Genomic DNA, 19,310 nt, shown 5'->3' with positions numbered 1-19,310 from the left:
CTGAAAACCCAAATGGCACCGAAGACCCAAAACACCTCGAAGACCCAAAACACCCCGAAGACCCAAAATACACCGAATACACAAAATACCCCGAAGACCCAAAACACCCCAAAGACCCAAAAGACACTGAAGACCCAAATGACCCCGAAGACCCAAAAGACTCCAAAGACCCAAAAGACTCCAAAGACCCAAAACACCTGGAAGACCCAAAATACCATTAAAGGGCCACAGGATCCAAAAGACCCTGAAGACCCAAATGGCTCCGAAGACCCAAAAGACCCTGAAGGCCCAAAACACCCTGAAGACCCAAAAGACCCCGAAGACCCCAAAGACCCAAATATCCTTAAAAGCTCAGAGGATCCAAAAGTAAATCTTGTATTTTACAGCACTTCATGTCACTACATGGCACTTCTCAGAACAGCATGTCATGTCACTCCAGATAGCACACCGACGTTGGGCTGACATTGGCAATAGATTGGAAAGGCCGGAAAGGTCACAAGCAGATTTACAATGTCAGTCCAACATTAGCGATATGGTGTAAAAGTGACATCGATTTACCAACGTTGGTCCAATTTTGGCAATATGGTATAAAAGCCATCTGACGTTGTACCAACGTTGGCCAAACGTCGGTGTGCTATCTGGGACGGCACGGCATGATCCGGCACATATAATGTCACGGTACAGCATGGCTTGGCATGATCAGGCACACTGCACATGTCATGGCACTGCACAATCTGGCACACAGCACATATCACGGCTTGGCTCGACACGGCTTGGAACAGTCGGACATGTCACGGTACACTCCGGCACACGGCACAGAACAATTTGTCACTGCTCGGAATGGTCTGGCACGGCATGGCTCGGCTCACTTTTCTAAAGTTCACTATCAACATAATTTATCTAAAGGAACTTCTGCGATAGCCAGATAATTTTTTTCTATCAACAATATTTTTTAAGCAACTGATCGAATCTGATAGAGTAGAACTTGCAAATATAGAAATCTTTTATTTGCCATTTGAAATTCCATTATCGTTTTGAAACTAAATATAGTTCTCAAATAATCATACTTTTCTTTATGAAACAAAAGTAAATCCACAAGCCTGTGAGTTATATTCTTTAACAACAGTGTTGTGATGGGAGGGATGTTCTTGGCCCTGTAATTTTTGACGGGCTTTACCCAAAGTATGTATGTGTATATAATAAACCAAGCTCAGTGGAGTAAGGGTTAGAGTGTCCACCACCAAATATGGGAGGTCGATGGTTCAAACCTTGACTGAGTCATACCGAAGACTTAACGCTCAGCAATTAAAAAGATAGAGCATGGACAATGTTGGGAAGGCAATGCAAATTCACCCAGTATAACCTTTGCCAAGTAACTGCTTTAGCAGCATCAATGATCTGTGAAGTGTACATGAAATTTAAATAACTCAAAATTAAACAGTCAAAACAGTCCAAGAAACACCAATCCATTTTCACCAGACATGTAAATATGATTAGCAAGAAAAAGTTTCCTTAGGAACTAAACTAGAGAGTTCATAGAATACCTTACCCCACACAGTCTTGAGATAAATATAGTAAGGACATAACTAGAGGAAACATCCAATACAAGGACATGGGTGGGGTCTACGAGGGGAAAATGTGATTGGTCGTTATGATGTAAAATGCCATCATATTTTGTTCAAGGCAAATTGTGTTCTAGTGTTCAAGTATATAATTCAATAGAAATAAAATAAATATTTCGACTGTCATAGAAAAAATCCTGTCATCCTGAGGTCTACCACCATTGATGCAGTGTCTTATACACTACCTTATTTAACGCATTTGTTCTTTGTGCCTGTCTGCACATGTTTATTATGACGTACATGTTTATTATGATGTCCTTAAACACAGTAAGCTTCCTGTTTTGAATGATTTTCAATTTTGTTTGAATGCCAGGTAGACAGAGAATTTTTTAAATCTCACTCCTCCGTGCATGTGTGATCGGGATGAATACCGCGCCAAAGTATTGTTAATCTACAGTTTATTTTTTCCAAATTCATGCTACGTGTCATGTTCAAAATATAATATTCAATTGAATTTAAGTTGTTCGTCAATCATAAACTGACATTTGTAGACAGGGCAGACAGACAGAAGTGAACCAATTGCTTAACCCCGTATTTTGCTTCACGTGCGCAGGGTAATAACATTGGTGTACATCTCATCTCATTCTCATTCCATTCTCATACATCTCATTCCATAAATGCTTTGAACATCCCTCATGTCACTTCTCCTCTCTCTTGGATAATTTTGACGATGCACATGGCCCTCTTTTTATTGCTCCAGACATGCCACAAAATCCTTGATAACAAGCCTTAATCGATGCGGAATTATCAACAAGAAAAGGATCTTACCAGAATTAAAAGCATGTCACTGGCAGTTTTCATGTAGTCTGGCATTGTGGCAAAAACAGAGAGGACTAAGCAGGAGAAGACCAATAGGAATCTGTAAAAGAAGAGTGAGAAGGATTAACATCCGGTAATGATGACAATAGGCGCCACCTAAAATGGAGAATTTACTTTCCAGGAAACAAGCACGCAAATGTTGCGCAGTTATTTTGTTGTTGCTAGTGTTTTATAAAAACAACATTACTAGTTCTCCAGAATTTCTCCACAACAACATACAGTACCAGTTCTCCACGGTTATAAACTTTCAACAGGGGTTGTGTTCCGTTAGCAAGCAGCTTGCTTGATTCAATGCGCTCGACCAAGCACTCCAACGGAACGTACTGCTTAACAATATGGCGGTCTACATATAAACATTAAATTCACAAAAAGTCCCATTTGATTATAATGCGGTAAAATTGCTGTCATGTAAATCGTTGATATGTCCAAAAGGCTAAATTGATCGCTTTGATTTTTAGTGAACCAAGTCTGTGACCCAATATACAAACCCTGTTCAAATATCAAGTTATTAGGATGAAAATTGATGATTTTATGTGACCTTGACCTTTGACCCTTTGAGCTTTTGACCTCAAAATAATGTGATCTCGGTTTTGATTGGTGAAGCAATTCAGTGATGCAATATGCAAATTCGGTTCAAACTAGCAGAGATTCCACATTACTTGCTGAAAAAGTCATCTGTGTATTGCAAGAAGACTATAGATATTTGTGTGGTATATGTCGAAAGGGGCCTAACAAATCTACAGGTCTAAAGGGTCCAAGGGGTGTATAGGGTCTATAATTGCTCTTACATAGCCTCGACTTTGTATGCAAAAAAGGGGGTCTATAATGGTCTGTAATAGTCTTAAGGGGTCTAAAGGTCTAAGGGGTCTAAAGGAGTCGAAAAATCGAAAGGGTATTTTCCAATACTAGTTTGGGTATAATGGGGTTGAAGGGGTGTAAAGGGTCGAAGGAGAATCAAGGGATCTAAAGTGTCTAAAGAGGGTCGAATGGGTCTGAAAGTCTAAAATGTCCTAAGGGTCAAGGGGTCTAAATGTCTTCAGGAGTCTAAAGAATCTAAAGGGTCTTAATATATCTTAAGGGGTCTAAAAGGTCTAAAGGGATCTAAAGTGTCTAAATGGGTCAAAGTGGTCTAAATGGTCTTAAAAGGTCCAAAGTGTCTAAAGGGGTCTTAAAGGTCTAAAGGTTATGTTCCAACAGTACATTTTGTAATACAGGAAAACCTTGAACAGTGTTCAAATCTCAAACCACTGTACTGATCAATGCAAAACTTAAAATTTTTGATCAACCACCCAAGGAAGATATTATTTGTTAACAATTACGTCATTATTCATGTGGTCTGGGAGCCATATTGGATCAAGGGAATCCTCACCTAAATGGTCTCTCATCCATCCTTCTGTGTACCGCACCCCACTCTTAAAGAGGCAGGTTGCAGCATGCCTTTGCTGACCAAACAAAAACACACCCCCATCAATATCACTCTACGTGCACTGAGGGCCTAGTTTGTTCCCACAGAGCACTGTGGGATAGCCGTTAAAGTTTAAAGTGAATAAAATAAGAATATCACAAGGTAGGGAATATGTTGGACAATATCCGTGGTATTGGTGGCAGCTTTTCTGTATTCGTTATAAACAGACCCTGAGGGAGAGGTTAACCACTCCTTCCCAAACATGCTTCAAACCCATACACATAATTATTACTTCTTCCATGTCCCCAATTCATCATAACGTGTTATATAGTTAGTGATGTGGAAATATTTGGGCCTGGTCTTTTCATGAAATGGTTGGCCAGGCCAGATGATCAACTGGAACTGATTTGGGCAGGAATTTGTAATTTTTTCAGGGTGCTGACAATAACTAGTCTATTCTTTGCGAAAGACACCGTGGGATATTTAACATCCACCAACTAATGCTAGCAGATGGTAACACCTAGTTAACGTCTATCTGAGGAGCGTTACTTTGTGATGCAATTCCCTACCTGTACTTTGTGGATCTAATCACAAATCATTTCCACACAGCATGCAAAAATACAGCTTTGATAAAAAATTAATGGTGGGTTTTGACATTTTGATATACAGTATTTCATGTGGTGAAGGCTGCACACAAAAAATGAGTGAATGAATGTATCAAATGGGAAATGTAAAACAAGAAATATGAAATAAAGAAAACAACTAATAACAAGTCGGAGGATGGACATGGGATGCCAAATTGTGGAGGTGGTGGTTTTTGGAGAGACGCTGTCGTTGGTGATCCATTTGCAGTTTGGACGTTAATGATCTCACACAATTGGTGCATTGTGCTAGACCAATAAATCTACTCATAAAGAGAAGAGTAGGACCAACCATGTAAATTAAATGGTGAAAATGTATCTTATAAAAAATATATATTTTTTTTTTTTTCTAGAATTCAAGGAACGATAATCTTGTATTAGCAGAGTGGAATCTGGTCTAATATGGGGTAGATATGGGGTAAAGGGGTTGGGAGGGGGTATGAGTAGCGATAAAGGATAGAGATGGAAGAATTACTCGTAACTATCAGGCAGACAAGAGTGGAAAAGGGGTAGGCCTCAAAATTTAGCAAATTGCCTCCTTAATATTTAGCTGTCCCTTATGATGTGTGTATGCACTCACTTGTGGAAGTGAAAAAATAAAATAAAATTGTCTGTAGAAAAATGATCCAATGCCTTTGGCCTTGTAAAATTCTGGCCTCCAACGTCTCACTTAGGATTTTAGGGTCGGGTACAACATCTGTTCTTGTCTGATATTATATGTTATCTGATATAATATTAATCGATACCCTAGCGGAATGAACAAAGATTTGGATTCCATAGGATTTTCCTCAAGTGTGTTGTATTCAAGTATAAAACTTGTTCCAAGGTCCCTATTAAGCAGTGTCAGCGAACAAAGCCTTGGCTCGGATGCAGCGAGTACATATGGGCCTATTCTCCAATGCATTGACTGTTGAACATGAAAATGCCACAGATTTGCATGCTCCAAGGAACCATGGGAGCAAAAGGCAAGGATTAAAGCTGCATGTGTTTTCTGTAAGGAAAATTCTGCAAATTCCTGGGATTGCTGCAAAGTCGTGATGTGTGGTCTGCAGAGTGCGGAAAGATCGCTTTAGCTTTGGGAACGATAACGTCCTTGTCCAAGCTCTGATTAGCAAAAACGGGCCAGGCTGGAGAAATGACACTCCGTCACAGAACTGCATTTTCCTCAACCTCGAATTATCAGCTTATGCGTCCAACGAGACCTTCGAGCCAGGCCGGGATGATCTGGAAGGAATCACAAAGAGAGGCCACAGAGGCATGTGCTGCACAGGGCTGCACTGAAGCCACGTGGATGGGTACAGAATAGAGGTAAGCTTGTATTGGATGTAAATGGGAGGACGAGTGTCATGATCATGTGCAAAACAAATACCGGGTAGCCCATTTATCTATCCACAATTTTTAACCCCTATAATTATATTGCTAAAAAACAAAATCAAACAAAACTTTTACAGGATATTGATACATATTTCAAGTTTTATGTTACGAATTTTACGCAAATCAAACAGATTTACGCAACTCAACCAGTGAACATTCAAAACCTGAAAGAGCAGATTCAAGCAGCTTTTGGAGAAACGACAGTTGGAATGCAACGTAAAGTGGATTTTCAGTATTGCAAAAGGTTGCACACATTGCTTGAAAATGATGAAAATGATGTCGAAATTCATAACTAATTTTCAATACATCTGATTTCAATAAAATTTATATCATAATAACATATACCTGTGTATGTATATATATACCTGTGTATCCCATATATATATCCCATATATATATATATATCCCATTATATATATATCCCATATATATATATATCCCATATATATATCCCATTATATATATATATATATATATAATTATATATATATATATATATCCCATTATATATATATATATATATATATATATATATATATATATATATATATATATATATATATATATATATATATACGTATATATATCCCATATATATATCCCATATATATATCCCATATATATATATATATATATCCCATTATATATATATCCCATATATATATATATATATCCCATATATATATATATATATATATCCCATATATATATCCCATATATATATCCCATATATATATCCCATATATATATATATATATATATATATATATATATATATATCCCATTATATATATATCCCATATATATATATATATATCCCATATATATATATATCCCATTATATATATATCCCATATATATATCCCATAAATATATATATATATATATATATATATATATATATATATATATATATATATATATATATATATATATATATATATATATATATATATATATATCCCATTATATATATATCCCATATATATATATATATATCCCATATATATATATATATATATCCCATATATATATCCCATATATATATATATATATATATATATATATATATATATATATATATATATTGTTGCGGGTCGCGGACAAGATGTTATTTTGACCGAGCGGTTGGTATGACCGCGACCGAACAGTTATTCCCCGACTAGAACCCGATTCCACCCAAACTTTGGCCGTATCGCACTGCAGCTGCCCAATCTGGAAAACTCTAAAACGACCGAATGCAAAGAGGAAAAGGAATGACGAGAAGACGTACAGAAGAGTAATTGGATTTATTATTTACACGTATAAGTAGGAAGCAAAAAGAAAGCAGTCACGTTTATTTACAACACATAAGACGCAGGTGACACAGTGCAATCTTTAACTTATACAGACTTAATTACCTACCCAGGACAGAACAAACGAAGACGACTCACACGGGGAATGATGACAGGAATTGGCTGGAAGGAGAGGAAAGTCCACTGGGTCCGGCAGCACGATCCGCACGTTGGGCAGCCGCCGTTCCTTCGCGGCCCTGCTCCGAACTGCCGTCCAGGTCCCTAAGCGGTTGGCGAGCGTTGTTGCTGCTGCTGCTGTAGACGCTGCCGCTCGCGAGCAAGGTGACGAATAGCAGGCTTGGTGCTTCCTTGAATGATCTCTGCTTGTTGGACCTCACAACTCAGCTCTTTCTTGGACCCTCTCTCTTCTCAGCTCATCTGCCTTGGACCTCCTCTCATCTCAACGGCTTGGGCTCCCTCTCGTCTGCCTGTAAAAGCTCATCTGCCTTGGACACGCCCTGCCTGCGGGTTATATAGGCCCCGCCCCTCAACCTTCGCGAACCTCCTCGATGTTTCTCTCCACACCCTCTCCAAGTCCAACCCCTTGTTCGTGGTTGGTTGAGTGGGGCTGACTCACTCCTCCCCTCTATGACGAGGTGGGGACCCGCCTTTCTTCCCCAACCCTGCCTCGTGGTCAATGGCGGATGAAGGGAAAACCGCCCAACATGCAGTTGGCAATGCGAATTGCAATTGACGAAAAGGGGGGAATGGAAGTGTTGGGAGTGGGAATGAAGGGAATCTATCTCTTTTCACTGGTGCAATGGAGTATTTAAATTAATGGGAGACACAGCCTTACCCTAAAACACATAATAAGATATAACTATTGAACAGGGGTATTCTATGATTGGCTGTGGTGTGGATGCTTTATGGACTAATTATGGGATGCCCTTTGACCTTTACACAGCTCCGGAGGCAGGAGGCGCAGAATAAACAATAATAATAATTCACACAATCAAAAAAAATATACAGTCCTCATATCCGCAACAATATATATATATATATATATATATATCCCATTATATATATATATATATATATATATATATATATATATATATATATATATATATATCCCATATATATATATATCCCATATATATATATATATATATCCCATATATATATCCCATATATATATCCCATATATATATATATCCCATTATATATATATCCCATATATATATCTATATATATCCCATTATATATATCCCATATATATATCCTATATATATATATATATATATATATATATATATATATATATATATATATATATATATATATATATATATATATATATATATATATATATATATATATCCCATATATATATATATATATATTGTCGCGATCCCGGCTGTGAAAATGGTTCCCAGCACGGAATACGGACGTTAAGGTCCGGGCTTCAAGTAGTCCACGGAGTGGACAGAGAGAACTCAATAAACACAATTGTGTTTTAATCGGCCTTCTAGGGGTAAGGCACGATGCTTTATTGGCTCGATCACAAAACCATGAAAGGTAACAAAATGGAATAAACTGCACAAAGCCTGCAGGAACTGTCGGCAACAGACGCTCCAAACAGGACGCAGGTAAGATCACTCGCGGCTCCAATCGACGATCTCCGGGACTCGGAGGGTAACAGGATGGAATTCACCGCACAAGGCCGGCAGGAACGGTCGGCCAGCAGCTCCAACACGAAGCAGGCAATCACTCGCGGTTCCAATCGACGAGATCCGGGAATCACTCGTTCTCTTCCGGAGTTACTCGCTCGTAAAATACCGAACTGTAATCGACCAGCCCAACTCGGCTGTCGTGAGGATTCAAGGAAAGCCCTTTTGAGATTTCCCACTCGGAGCCTTCGAGCCGCGTCCGTTGCATAAGATGGCGACCGAGCTCTCTGACCTTCCACCAATCGCGTGAGGCTCAAAGGAGGCCACGTCACATGGTGGGCGGGGCACCAAATCTGGGTGAGAACAGGTGGTTTCACCGGTGGTTTCTCACAATATATATATCCCATTATATATATATCCCATATATATATCCCATATATATATATATATATCCCATTATATATATATCCCAAATATATATCCCATATATATATATATATATATATATATATATATATATATATATATATATTGTTACGGATGCGGCTAGGATGTTGATTGGCCGAGCGGATGGCCGCCGCGCCCGAACAGTTACCCCGACTAACCCGATTCCTGAACGTTGGCCAAAATTGCGCCACAGATATTCAATAGGGAAAAGACAAAAGTGAAGGATGTGAAGAAGAAGAACACCAAAGCCAAAGGGTGGAAATATGAATATAATTTATTACTATTTAGACAATCAAAGAAACCAAGGAGGAGGAAAGATAAGAAAATAAAATAGAAAGAAGGACGGACCAGAAGGACACAGTGCAAATTCCTAGCTTACCTATAGCAGTCTTAATTAACCCAGGGACAGAACAAACAAAACAAACTCACGTACACAAGAAGGATATAATGGCAGGAATGAATGCTGGAAGGAGGAATGGGAAGGTTCAGCTGGGGCAGATGGTTCGGGTTTGATCCCGCACGGGACGTCGGGCTGGACCTCGACGGCCACCGATGCCACTGCAATCTGGTTCCCGCGGGGTAACGGGTCGAAGCGGCCTGGTGGAGTCAACGGCTGGTGGGGCCAAAACTACTGGTGGGGCACAACTCTTTCGTTGCACTTCTTACTTCGCACTTCTGTCAAAGGCTTCCCTGCGCTTCTTGTTTCGCACTTCTGTCAAGGCTTCCCCGCGCTTCTCTCGCACTTCTGTCAAGGCTTCCCAGCGCTTCTCTCGCACTTCTCCGAACTCATCTGCTGCCTCAATCATCTGCTCGTGCCGCTGTGTGTACATCGCGTGCTTTTTTTAGGACTCGTCTGAGGTGGGGGCGTCTTCTGTGGGTTATATAAGCCACGCCCCTGAACCTTCGCGAACCTCCTCGATGTTTCTCTCCACACCCTCTCCAAGTCCAACCCCTTGTTCTTGGTTGGTTGAGTGGGGCTGACTCACTCCTCCCCTCTATGACGAGGTGGGGACACGCCTTTCTTCCCCGACCTGAGCACATGTTCAATGGCGGCAATTGCAGCAAACCGCCCAATTCAGTCGGCAAAGGATGCAAAAAGGGGAATGCAGTTGGTAATGGAGGCTTTGAGGGAATTGAAAGGGGATCTATCTTATGTACTTCAGTGCAATGGAGTATTAAGTTAATGGAAGACAAGGCCTTACCCTAATACACATAATAAGGAAATAACTGTCAACAAAGATATATGGTGTCCTTCGTGTATGCTTTATGGAATTAACTATGGGAACGCCCTTTGACCTTTATACAACAACAAATGCAGGAAGGAGGGTGACATTTTACCACAATTCATTACACAACAACAAAAAAAAAAAACATTCTCATATCCACAACAATATATATATATATACATACACAGGTATATGTTATTATGATATAAATTTTATTGAAATCAGATGCATTGAAAATTAGTTATGAATTTCGACATGATTTTCATCATTTTCAAGCAATGGGTGCAACCTTTTGCAATACTGAAAAACCACTTTACGTTGCATTCCAACTGTCGTTTCTCCAAAAGCTGCTTGAATCTGCTCTTTCAGGTTTTGAATGTTGACTGGTTGAGTTGCGTAAATCTGTTTGATTTGCGTAAAATTCGTAACATAAAAACTTGAAATATGTATCAATATCCTGTAAAAGTTTTGTTTGATTTTGTTTCTTAGCAATATAATTATAGGGGTGCAGTGGTGCACTGGTCTACATTTTACATGAGTCGTTTCACTCCATATACCTTGAGCTCACAGGATAGGCCTAAATATGGCACAGAATCTAAATTCTAAAATAAACACAAGTTCGCAGAGAGTGTAAGTAATAATATGCAAAGACTATCTAAGGCTTGTTACTAAAATCAACATTTATCAAAATCCTAAATGTCTGGAATCCATCATGCCCTCCCCCATCTCTCGTTCTGATCCATGCCATATCTTGTCGCCATGGCATGGCAATCCAAAGCCTGCAATGTTTCTTCTCTTAATCGTTCACATCTACCACGAGTATATATTGCAATTTGGGGATGGCGTAGGTGTCGTGGCGGCGAACAAACATATAATGTAAGAGGAAGGCCAAAGTGTAAATAGAGCATTTGAGAAAAGGACGTGAAAGGAAATAAGGGGCAAAAGAGAGGTAAATTGAGTCGGATTGGTGGGGGAAGAAAAAGCAGAAAAGAGGGTGGGAGGAGCGAGGAGGGAGCGAGAAAAGAGGAAAAATGAAAAAGAAGAAATGGAAGAAGGGGGGTTTTGAAGCCAGTCAAAAAATGCCATTTTGCACCCGTAGTATATTATGTTCTCACGTCTATTTCTATTGGAGGATCATACATAAAAGCAAGGTACTGACACTTGTTTCCCCATCCAGGTAATGATGGGTCATCGTTGGTAATGCACCCTACAGACAGGGTGGATCAACATTGTGTCCTCTTAAGGTACAAAAGGTTGAGCGTAAACTCAAGATTATGCCACGATGTTGGCAAACAGTTTTTACTTATTAATGATGCAACTTGAGGAGGTGTTCAAGGCTGATGAGCAATGAGCAAGAAATCAAGAATAGCAAAAGAAATCAGTCACGTTTAAGATGTCTGGTTAATTATATAATTGGTTATCCATCGGTGTGAGATCACACGGTCCTGCATCGCATGCAAATAAATGGATAATATCAACCATGGCAGTTCCTCAATTCCCTTTACATTCCATTGCATGTCCCACCAAGCCATCCATTACCAGCTACCTCAACCATATCAAACAAAACTCATGTACTGTACCATGTACAGTCTCCAACTCTCACTGATAACTTAACTCAGGTTTTTGTGAACTTTCGCACAATGCTCTGCAACATGTATCACATGTTATGGCTCCACATGGTCATGCATCCGAAAACAAGTTTTGGGACTTAAAATTCAATGCTGTTTATAAATGCGAACATTACTTGGGTCCAATTACCAATTACATATGCAAAATGGTGACATATTAACCCTTCTCTCATTATGTCTAACACATCCCCTTTACCTTCCCGACCTTAAGTCCTATCCCCTCCAAACCTCACACCTTCCCCATTCACCGACCATTTTGTCTCCTTTCTCTACTCCTTTTTAAACCTCTACTCAATTTTTGAACTATTCATTTGCTTCAACCCTCCTCCCTTCCCCCATTCGACCACCTCTGCATATGTAATATATAGATTATTCCTTTCACTGTTCTCACCTGTGTAAAAACTCTTAAAAGTATAATGGGAATACAATTCCTAAATGTGCAGCCAAATTTGCAAAGCGATCAAAATTTTTACTCCCGCCAGGGAGTAATGCATTCGATCGTGTCCGTCCGTGTGTGTGTTCGTGTGTTTGTGTGTTTGTGAACAGGATATCTGGAAAACTTCTGAACGGATTTGGATGAAAGTTGGTGGGATGATTGCCCTTGGGATAAGGAAGAATAGATTAGTTTTTGGTGAAGCTCAGGATATTATTCCGGATCCAGTAATTTTTTGAAGGATTGTTTACCATTGGAAGATGGGGCTCTTTTTTTTTAAACATTATCTTCTATATATTCTATATTTAACATTGTGATATGAAAATAGTTTTCATATTTGTTGTAAATGTAGTTTAAACTCGCGGTTATGCGTTAGAGTGGTGTATTTTTTTAGCAGCGTCGTCTTCAAGGTTCTTTTTTTTTTCTAATAAAGACATATTCTGTCATTTTAAAACGACCAAAGTGTGTATTCGGTTTCCCCGTTTCATAAAATGTATCGTTTGATACGTATAATGCTTTAAAACTGGTTTTTTTTTTTTTTTACCTCAGAAGATATATCAACATTTACCGCAGCGAATGTCAATCGCGGTGTCAGTATTTGATGAACTTATAAAGACTTGGATGACTTATAAGTGTGACCAGAATGTGCACGGGATTCTTCCCAGAAGAATGAGTGGTCGCATTAGCTTGTACGACTTAAAATGAACGAGTTTTGTTTTGACGTTTGGGCCAGTTTTACATGTTGTATCCCTAAGGAATGAAACGAACGTTTTCCTGGCTTACAATTTTATTTGAAGTCACACATGCCTCAAAATACACTCGCTTATATAGAATTGAACGCTGAATCCGAAAATGTAAGTGAAATTGCCTTGTTTTTTTTTTTTACATTATCTTCTATATATTCTAAATATATATCTGTGCAGTGTCTGTCTTGTGTTGTCTTGCTTGTGTTGTCACTGAATTACTCCCTCAAACTTTTGTGAAATCGTACTATTCCAACTTGACCCATGGCAGGAGTATGCACTCTACTGAGTGGCGTTCTAGTTTCATATACAACACATTTTTTCCATAAGCTTTGTAAGCATGCGTATACACAACCTCTTTAACCTTATTCACACGTGCCATTTATTTTTATCTGCAAAATGTCGCAAGTCTACAATAGCTTCTTGTTGGGGGTCGATGTTTTTTAATGTCCACCCATTGGTCAGACAGCTTCCGGACCACAACCACATCCGTCGCTTGACTGCACCCACCATAGCACCGAGACAACATGATATGGCTGCCATCTTGGTTTTCTGGTGGGCCTAACACATTAGGCCTGTAGGCCCCTGCAGATTATACACTGCCCCGGGTTTTTTGCGTCAGATTTTCATTGCCTTTGTTTGGGTCGAGCGTTATTCACGTTGAGGGACCCCAAATAATCGAATCATATGTTGAATAATAATAAAGTTTAATCAATCCCGTCAGAACACACTGTACGTCAGAGTGCACAGTAATCAAGTGTTACATTAGGTAATGTACAAAGATAAGATAATAATGTTTGTTGTCCACAGAAAATGGAAAATTGCACTGTCAAACGCAGCTTATGAAGCTCACATTATGATGGATTATGGCAAACCAATAACCATAGTACAAAGAAAAACCCCCATCAAACTATCAAGGTTACCCAAAGAGAGCAATTCCAAAGACGACTCGTGTCCCCAATGCTACCCACTAACCCCTTTAATATCATCAACTTGTATTATAACCCTGAACATAAAACGGTTCAAAAGACTTCAGGTTTGTGTAATCTACTGTGAACCACCTTTCGAGGCCATTTTCCCCGCAGAGCAGGGGTTGGCCTTTTTCGGGCACAGGGGTCCCCTTTTTGAAGCAATGTTTTATGGCCGGATGCCCTTCCTGCCACCAACCCTGTTAGTCGCCTCTTGCGATGCACAGGGAATTACCAGTGAACTGGTACTCAATTTGCCGACCTCGGAAGGGTCGACAGGCTGAGTCAACCCCCCTGGTTGTTAATTCAGCGATCGACCGGGATTCGAACCCAGGATCCTAGGATCCCAAACCAGCACCCTAAACGCTAAGCTTACACCAGACTGTTTGCTTCTTACGGCGATATTTCCTCCAAGAATCTTTCCAGCCTGTTTTGCTGCTCTCTGCAGTTTTACCGAATCACATTTTTAACACTTCGAAACCTAAAACAGCAGCCATAGAAGATAACACTCAATTACTGAAGCATAGAGAAGCCTCATAATGGTTTCATCAACCCGAAGAAAGTCGAGGCCGAGTTGTCCTTTAGAAACCATCGATTTACAGTGTTCTAATCATGAGAGATTGTCCTCAATGATTTTACCTAAATACATATCGGAGTTAACAGTCTCAATATCAACATTGTTCATTGTGACTGGAGATAACTGAGGTTCCGATTTCCTGAAGTCAAAAATCATCTCTTTAGTCTTTTGGGTGCTCAACTTAAGAAGGTTTTCATGACATCATGTAACTAGAACGGCACTCAGTAGAGAACATACCTTCGCCTGGTTGGTCATATCACTCAATGGTGAAGAAACACTTAAAAAATGATACTACCTGGAACCGGATCCGGATCTTCACCAAAATTGAATCGATTCTTCCTTGTCACCCTGAACAAGGGACTCTAAATCACACACACAAGCTGTCCAACAAGTTTTGTCCAAATCCATCCATAACTTTTTGAGATATCCTGCTATGTATCGTTTTTGGCCCGATCTCCCAATGGTGAAGAATCACTTAAATTTTTAAATAATTCTCATATCCGAATCCATATTCAGATCTTCACCAAAATATAATCGAATCGTCCTTGTTAGACACCCAACCTGTCCACCAAGTGTCGGCCAAATCCGTGCAGAATTTTTTGAGATATCCTGCTATGTATCGTTTTTGGCCCGATCTTCCAATGGTAAAGAATCACTTTAAAAAAGAAAATTCTAGTAGCCGGATCAGAATCCGGATCTTCACCAAAATCTAGTCCTTTCGTCCTTGTCACATATGCTACATCTCTGCCAAATTTCATCCGAATCCGTCCACAACGTTTTGAGATATTTTGTTCACAAACGGACAGACCGACATATGAAAAATCACTCAGAGAGCGACACTTGGCAAAACCGAACAAAGTAGAATGGCACTCAGAAGAGCATACTTTTGACCTCAAAAATAATTAGCGGTTGAATTCAGTTTGCTGATATGAAAATCGTCTTCAAAGTTTAAGTTAATCGGATGAAAATTGACAATTTTAGAAATTCGGCCTATGTTGACCTTTTGGCCTATGTTGACCTCAAAAACAGTTGGTGGTTGGTTTCAGTAAGCTGAGATGAAAATCGTTTTCACATTTCAAGTGAATCGGATGAAAACTGAGGATTTTAGAATTTAAGAAAAAGTGGTTGACCTTTGGCCTATAGATACTGTTGACATAGATACTGTGAACACCTTTTGACCTTTTAACCTAAAATATATATAAGATTTTGTCAGACCACTAACTCTACCATTTGGTGAAGTTTCGTGAAGATCGGTTTAAAATTGTGATCTGTAGGCAAGTATAAGTGAGTGGACAGATAAACAAATACACACACAAACAAACACAAACACGGAGTGATCAACATACTTGGCAAAACATTTTTTTTTGCCAAGTAACAAACAAACAGACAAACAAACAGACAGGGGTGAAAACATAACCTCCATCCACCATTGGTGGCGAAGGTAACAACATTCTGAATCGTGGCGATAACCTGCAATGGCCACATACCTATGATCAATCAATAAGTGGACGGGTAGGGGGCTTACCTGGCCATTTTGAATAGAATATTGTCCCAAAATTATGTATCCTTATCATATGTTCACAAGTAGGAAGAAAACATTTGGGCTTAATGCTTCAGTCACATTTGGCTCGGCGGCCGTAGGGTCTAAAAAATCTACGGCCACTAGCAATTCTAGGGCGGCCGCAGTATTTCCACGGTCACACAATGTAGCAGTCACATATGTTTTTATTTTTCGGGTAGCCGCACGGGGTATGTATGAATTGTGGAGACCGAAAACGTGGGGGTGCCGTACGGTCTTTGATTTGATGTCGCACGGTGACCTTAGGGCGTCCCTGCGGCGGCCATAGAATTTTCAAGGCAGACGCAAGGTAGCCTCAAGGTGCCCGCAAGGTGACCGCAGGGGAGCCCTAGGGCGAACGTGCGGCCAGACGGACGGTAACGAGTGGGTATATATACCAGTTCTTTTTCATATGTACAACAGCACTTACAGTTGTCATGGCTACGGCTTGTCGAATTGCTACGGCCACCCTAGAAATGAAAAAAGTTATAACTCCGCGCTATCATTCCACGGCGACCCCTACGGCCTGTAAAATATAGCCATACGCCCTAGGGCCACCCTGAGGCCACCTCAGAAACTCTGCGGCCGCCGCACGTTTCTGTCAATTTATGGGGGGTACGGCCGCGTATCCTAGCCGTAGAACAAATGTGACTTACTCCTTAACAATGGCGTGACATTCACGGAAATGCACAATATTGCTTTCATGCATTTCTCGGAAACATATTAACAAGGCTCGTGGGCTTGGAGCATGTCTATCATTTTTATTTTATTGTTTACACTAGCAGGAGTACCGCACTGTCTGGTGATGTTCTAATCCTGTTGGCATTCTGAAGAAATACATGTTTAAAAAAAATATGTTTTGTAGGTGCCTAAAACACTCCCCCACCTACACCTAATAACGAAAATTTATATTAAATATTATAACATTACACACACACACACATACACACCCTCAAAAACACACACATAGCAACGAAGGCTCATGCACCATAGAGCGATTTTTTTTTAATCCCCCAAAAATCCAACTTTTTTCTTCAAAAAAATTTTTTTTTTCAAAAGACTTCAAATTTTTCAAAAACACTCCCCGGCACTCACTGATGAACCTCTGAAAGTTTGACGAAAATCCGTTGTGCTATCTGAGAAAATGGCGACACAGACAGAGACAGACAAGCGGCTCTTATAATCGAGATTGATCTTAGGCTCACCGAAGAGTACATACATAAATCACATGCAGGTCAAAGATATGAGTAAACATCAGTATACTTTACCATGATTACAAGGACGTTAGAAGAGAATGGACAAATGCATACGGTACGTGAGATTTGAACCTGGGTTTCTTCTTCATCTCGAATTTGAATAATTTCAAGCTGACTAAATGTAGCTTAAGAGATCCATTGGATTTCTATGAAGCGCTTGCTGATCGGATGTATGAAGAAAGCACAGTGGACGTAGTATATCCAGACTTTAAGAAGGCATTTGCTAAGGTACCACATGGGATGTTGTCAGCCAAAGTTAGATTAGGATAACTAATCTTATAGCTAACAGCTGGACATTAGAATGCATTATAGAATTATAGCATTATAATGAATTATTATATTAATTATATGATAATTAATATTATTAATAATAATTATATAATATATTTAATTAAAAATAATAATAATAATATTATATTAATAATATTAATAATTATTATAATTATTAAAAATTATAATTATAATTATATTATTATTACTTATTATATTATTATAATTCTATTATTATAATATTATTATTATTATTATATTATTATTATTATTAATTATATTATTATTATATATTATTATATTATTATTATATTATTAATTATTAATTACTAGCAACGGTACCTGCCCTACGGGCGGGCTTCAATTGGGAAGCCGAAATGAAAAGGCAAAATATCAGAAATTGAAGGCAGAAATTTTATATTTTAAATGATTCATATAAACATCCGTCAAATCAGATCACACGTAAATCATCAAAATCGAATTGCACGAATATGTGAATTATGATTGTGTTTCATTGTGATGTTTGTGCGGCGACGGGCGGTGTGTATAAAGGGCAGGGACTTAATCAACGCGAGCCGATGACTCACGCTTACTGGGAATTCCTCGTTTGTGGGACACTGTCTCAAGCCCCAGTCCCCATCACGGATGAGGCTCAGCGGTTTACCCGAGCATGACGGCGAAGGGCAAGGTACACGCTGGCCCATCCAGTGTAGCGCGCGTGCGGCCCCGGACATCAAAGGGCATTAAGCATTAAACGTTCATTAAAGGATTACGAAACGAAAAACATTACGAAATTACGTTCACACCATCACGTCAAACACTACCGTGAACACATACATCGTCACAACATCGTCACAATGAGAACATCGTCACAATGAACGTTATGCGAACGTGAATGTTATGCAGGAGTCCAAACATGAGAATGCTGGAGACTAAAGCTGAAATTGGGAAAACTAAATAGCCTATTTTACTCCTGGGGATCCCAGGATTACCCACCCAAAATATCTTTGCGATCGGTTCAGCAGTTTTTACGGTACCTTCGAACAGACAGACAGACGGACATTTGGTGAATTATAGTGAGATTATTATAAATATTATATTATTATATTAATTCTTATTATATTATTAATTATTACTAATTATCATTATTAATTATTATATTATTATTATTATTAATATTAATTATTATTAATTATTATTATTATTATATTATATTAATATTATATGAATTATTATTATTACGTAATTATATTATTAATTATATAATATTAATTATTTATTATATTAATTATTAATATTATATTAATTAGAATTATTATTTAAGTTGCATTATAGAATTAGCATTGGTTATGGCAGCTGGATGGTTGGTAGGTTGCTTGTGGATTGGCTGGTCGGGGAG

The 19,310-nt window shown here is 38.9% G+C and overlaps 1 protein-coding gene across 1 annotated transcript in view; it reads right to left on the bottom strand.

Annotated features, from left to right (window-relative positions):
• The window catches only part of LOC137436602 (potassium voltage-gated channel subfamily KQT member 4-like), a 281,048-nt gene that overhangs the window by 158,455 nt on the left and 103,283 nt on the right, over positions 1-19,310 (bottom strand). The window contains exon 2 of the mRNA XM_068130541.2: positions 2,391-2,481. Within this exon, the coding sequence (XP_067986642.1) occupies positions 2,391-2,481 (91 nt within the window). The remainder of the gene's footprint in view (positions 1-2,390; positions 2,482-19,310) is intronic.

Source organism: Myxine glutinosa, chromosome 11 (assembly GCF_964187855.1).
Source record: "Myxine glutinosa chromosome 11, kmMyxGlut1.1, whole genome shotgun sequence".
Taxonomy (NCBI): Eukaryota; Metazoa; Chordata; class Myxini; order Myxiniformes; family Myxinidae; genus Myxine; species Myxine glutinosa.
Note: the sequence above shows the minus strand (reverse complement) of the source record. Positions and strands in the feature narration are given on the sequence as shown.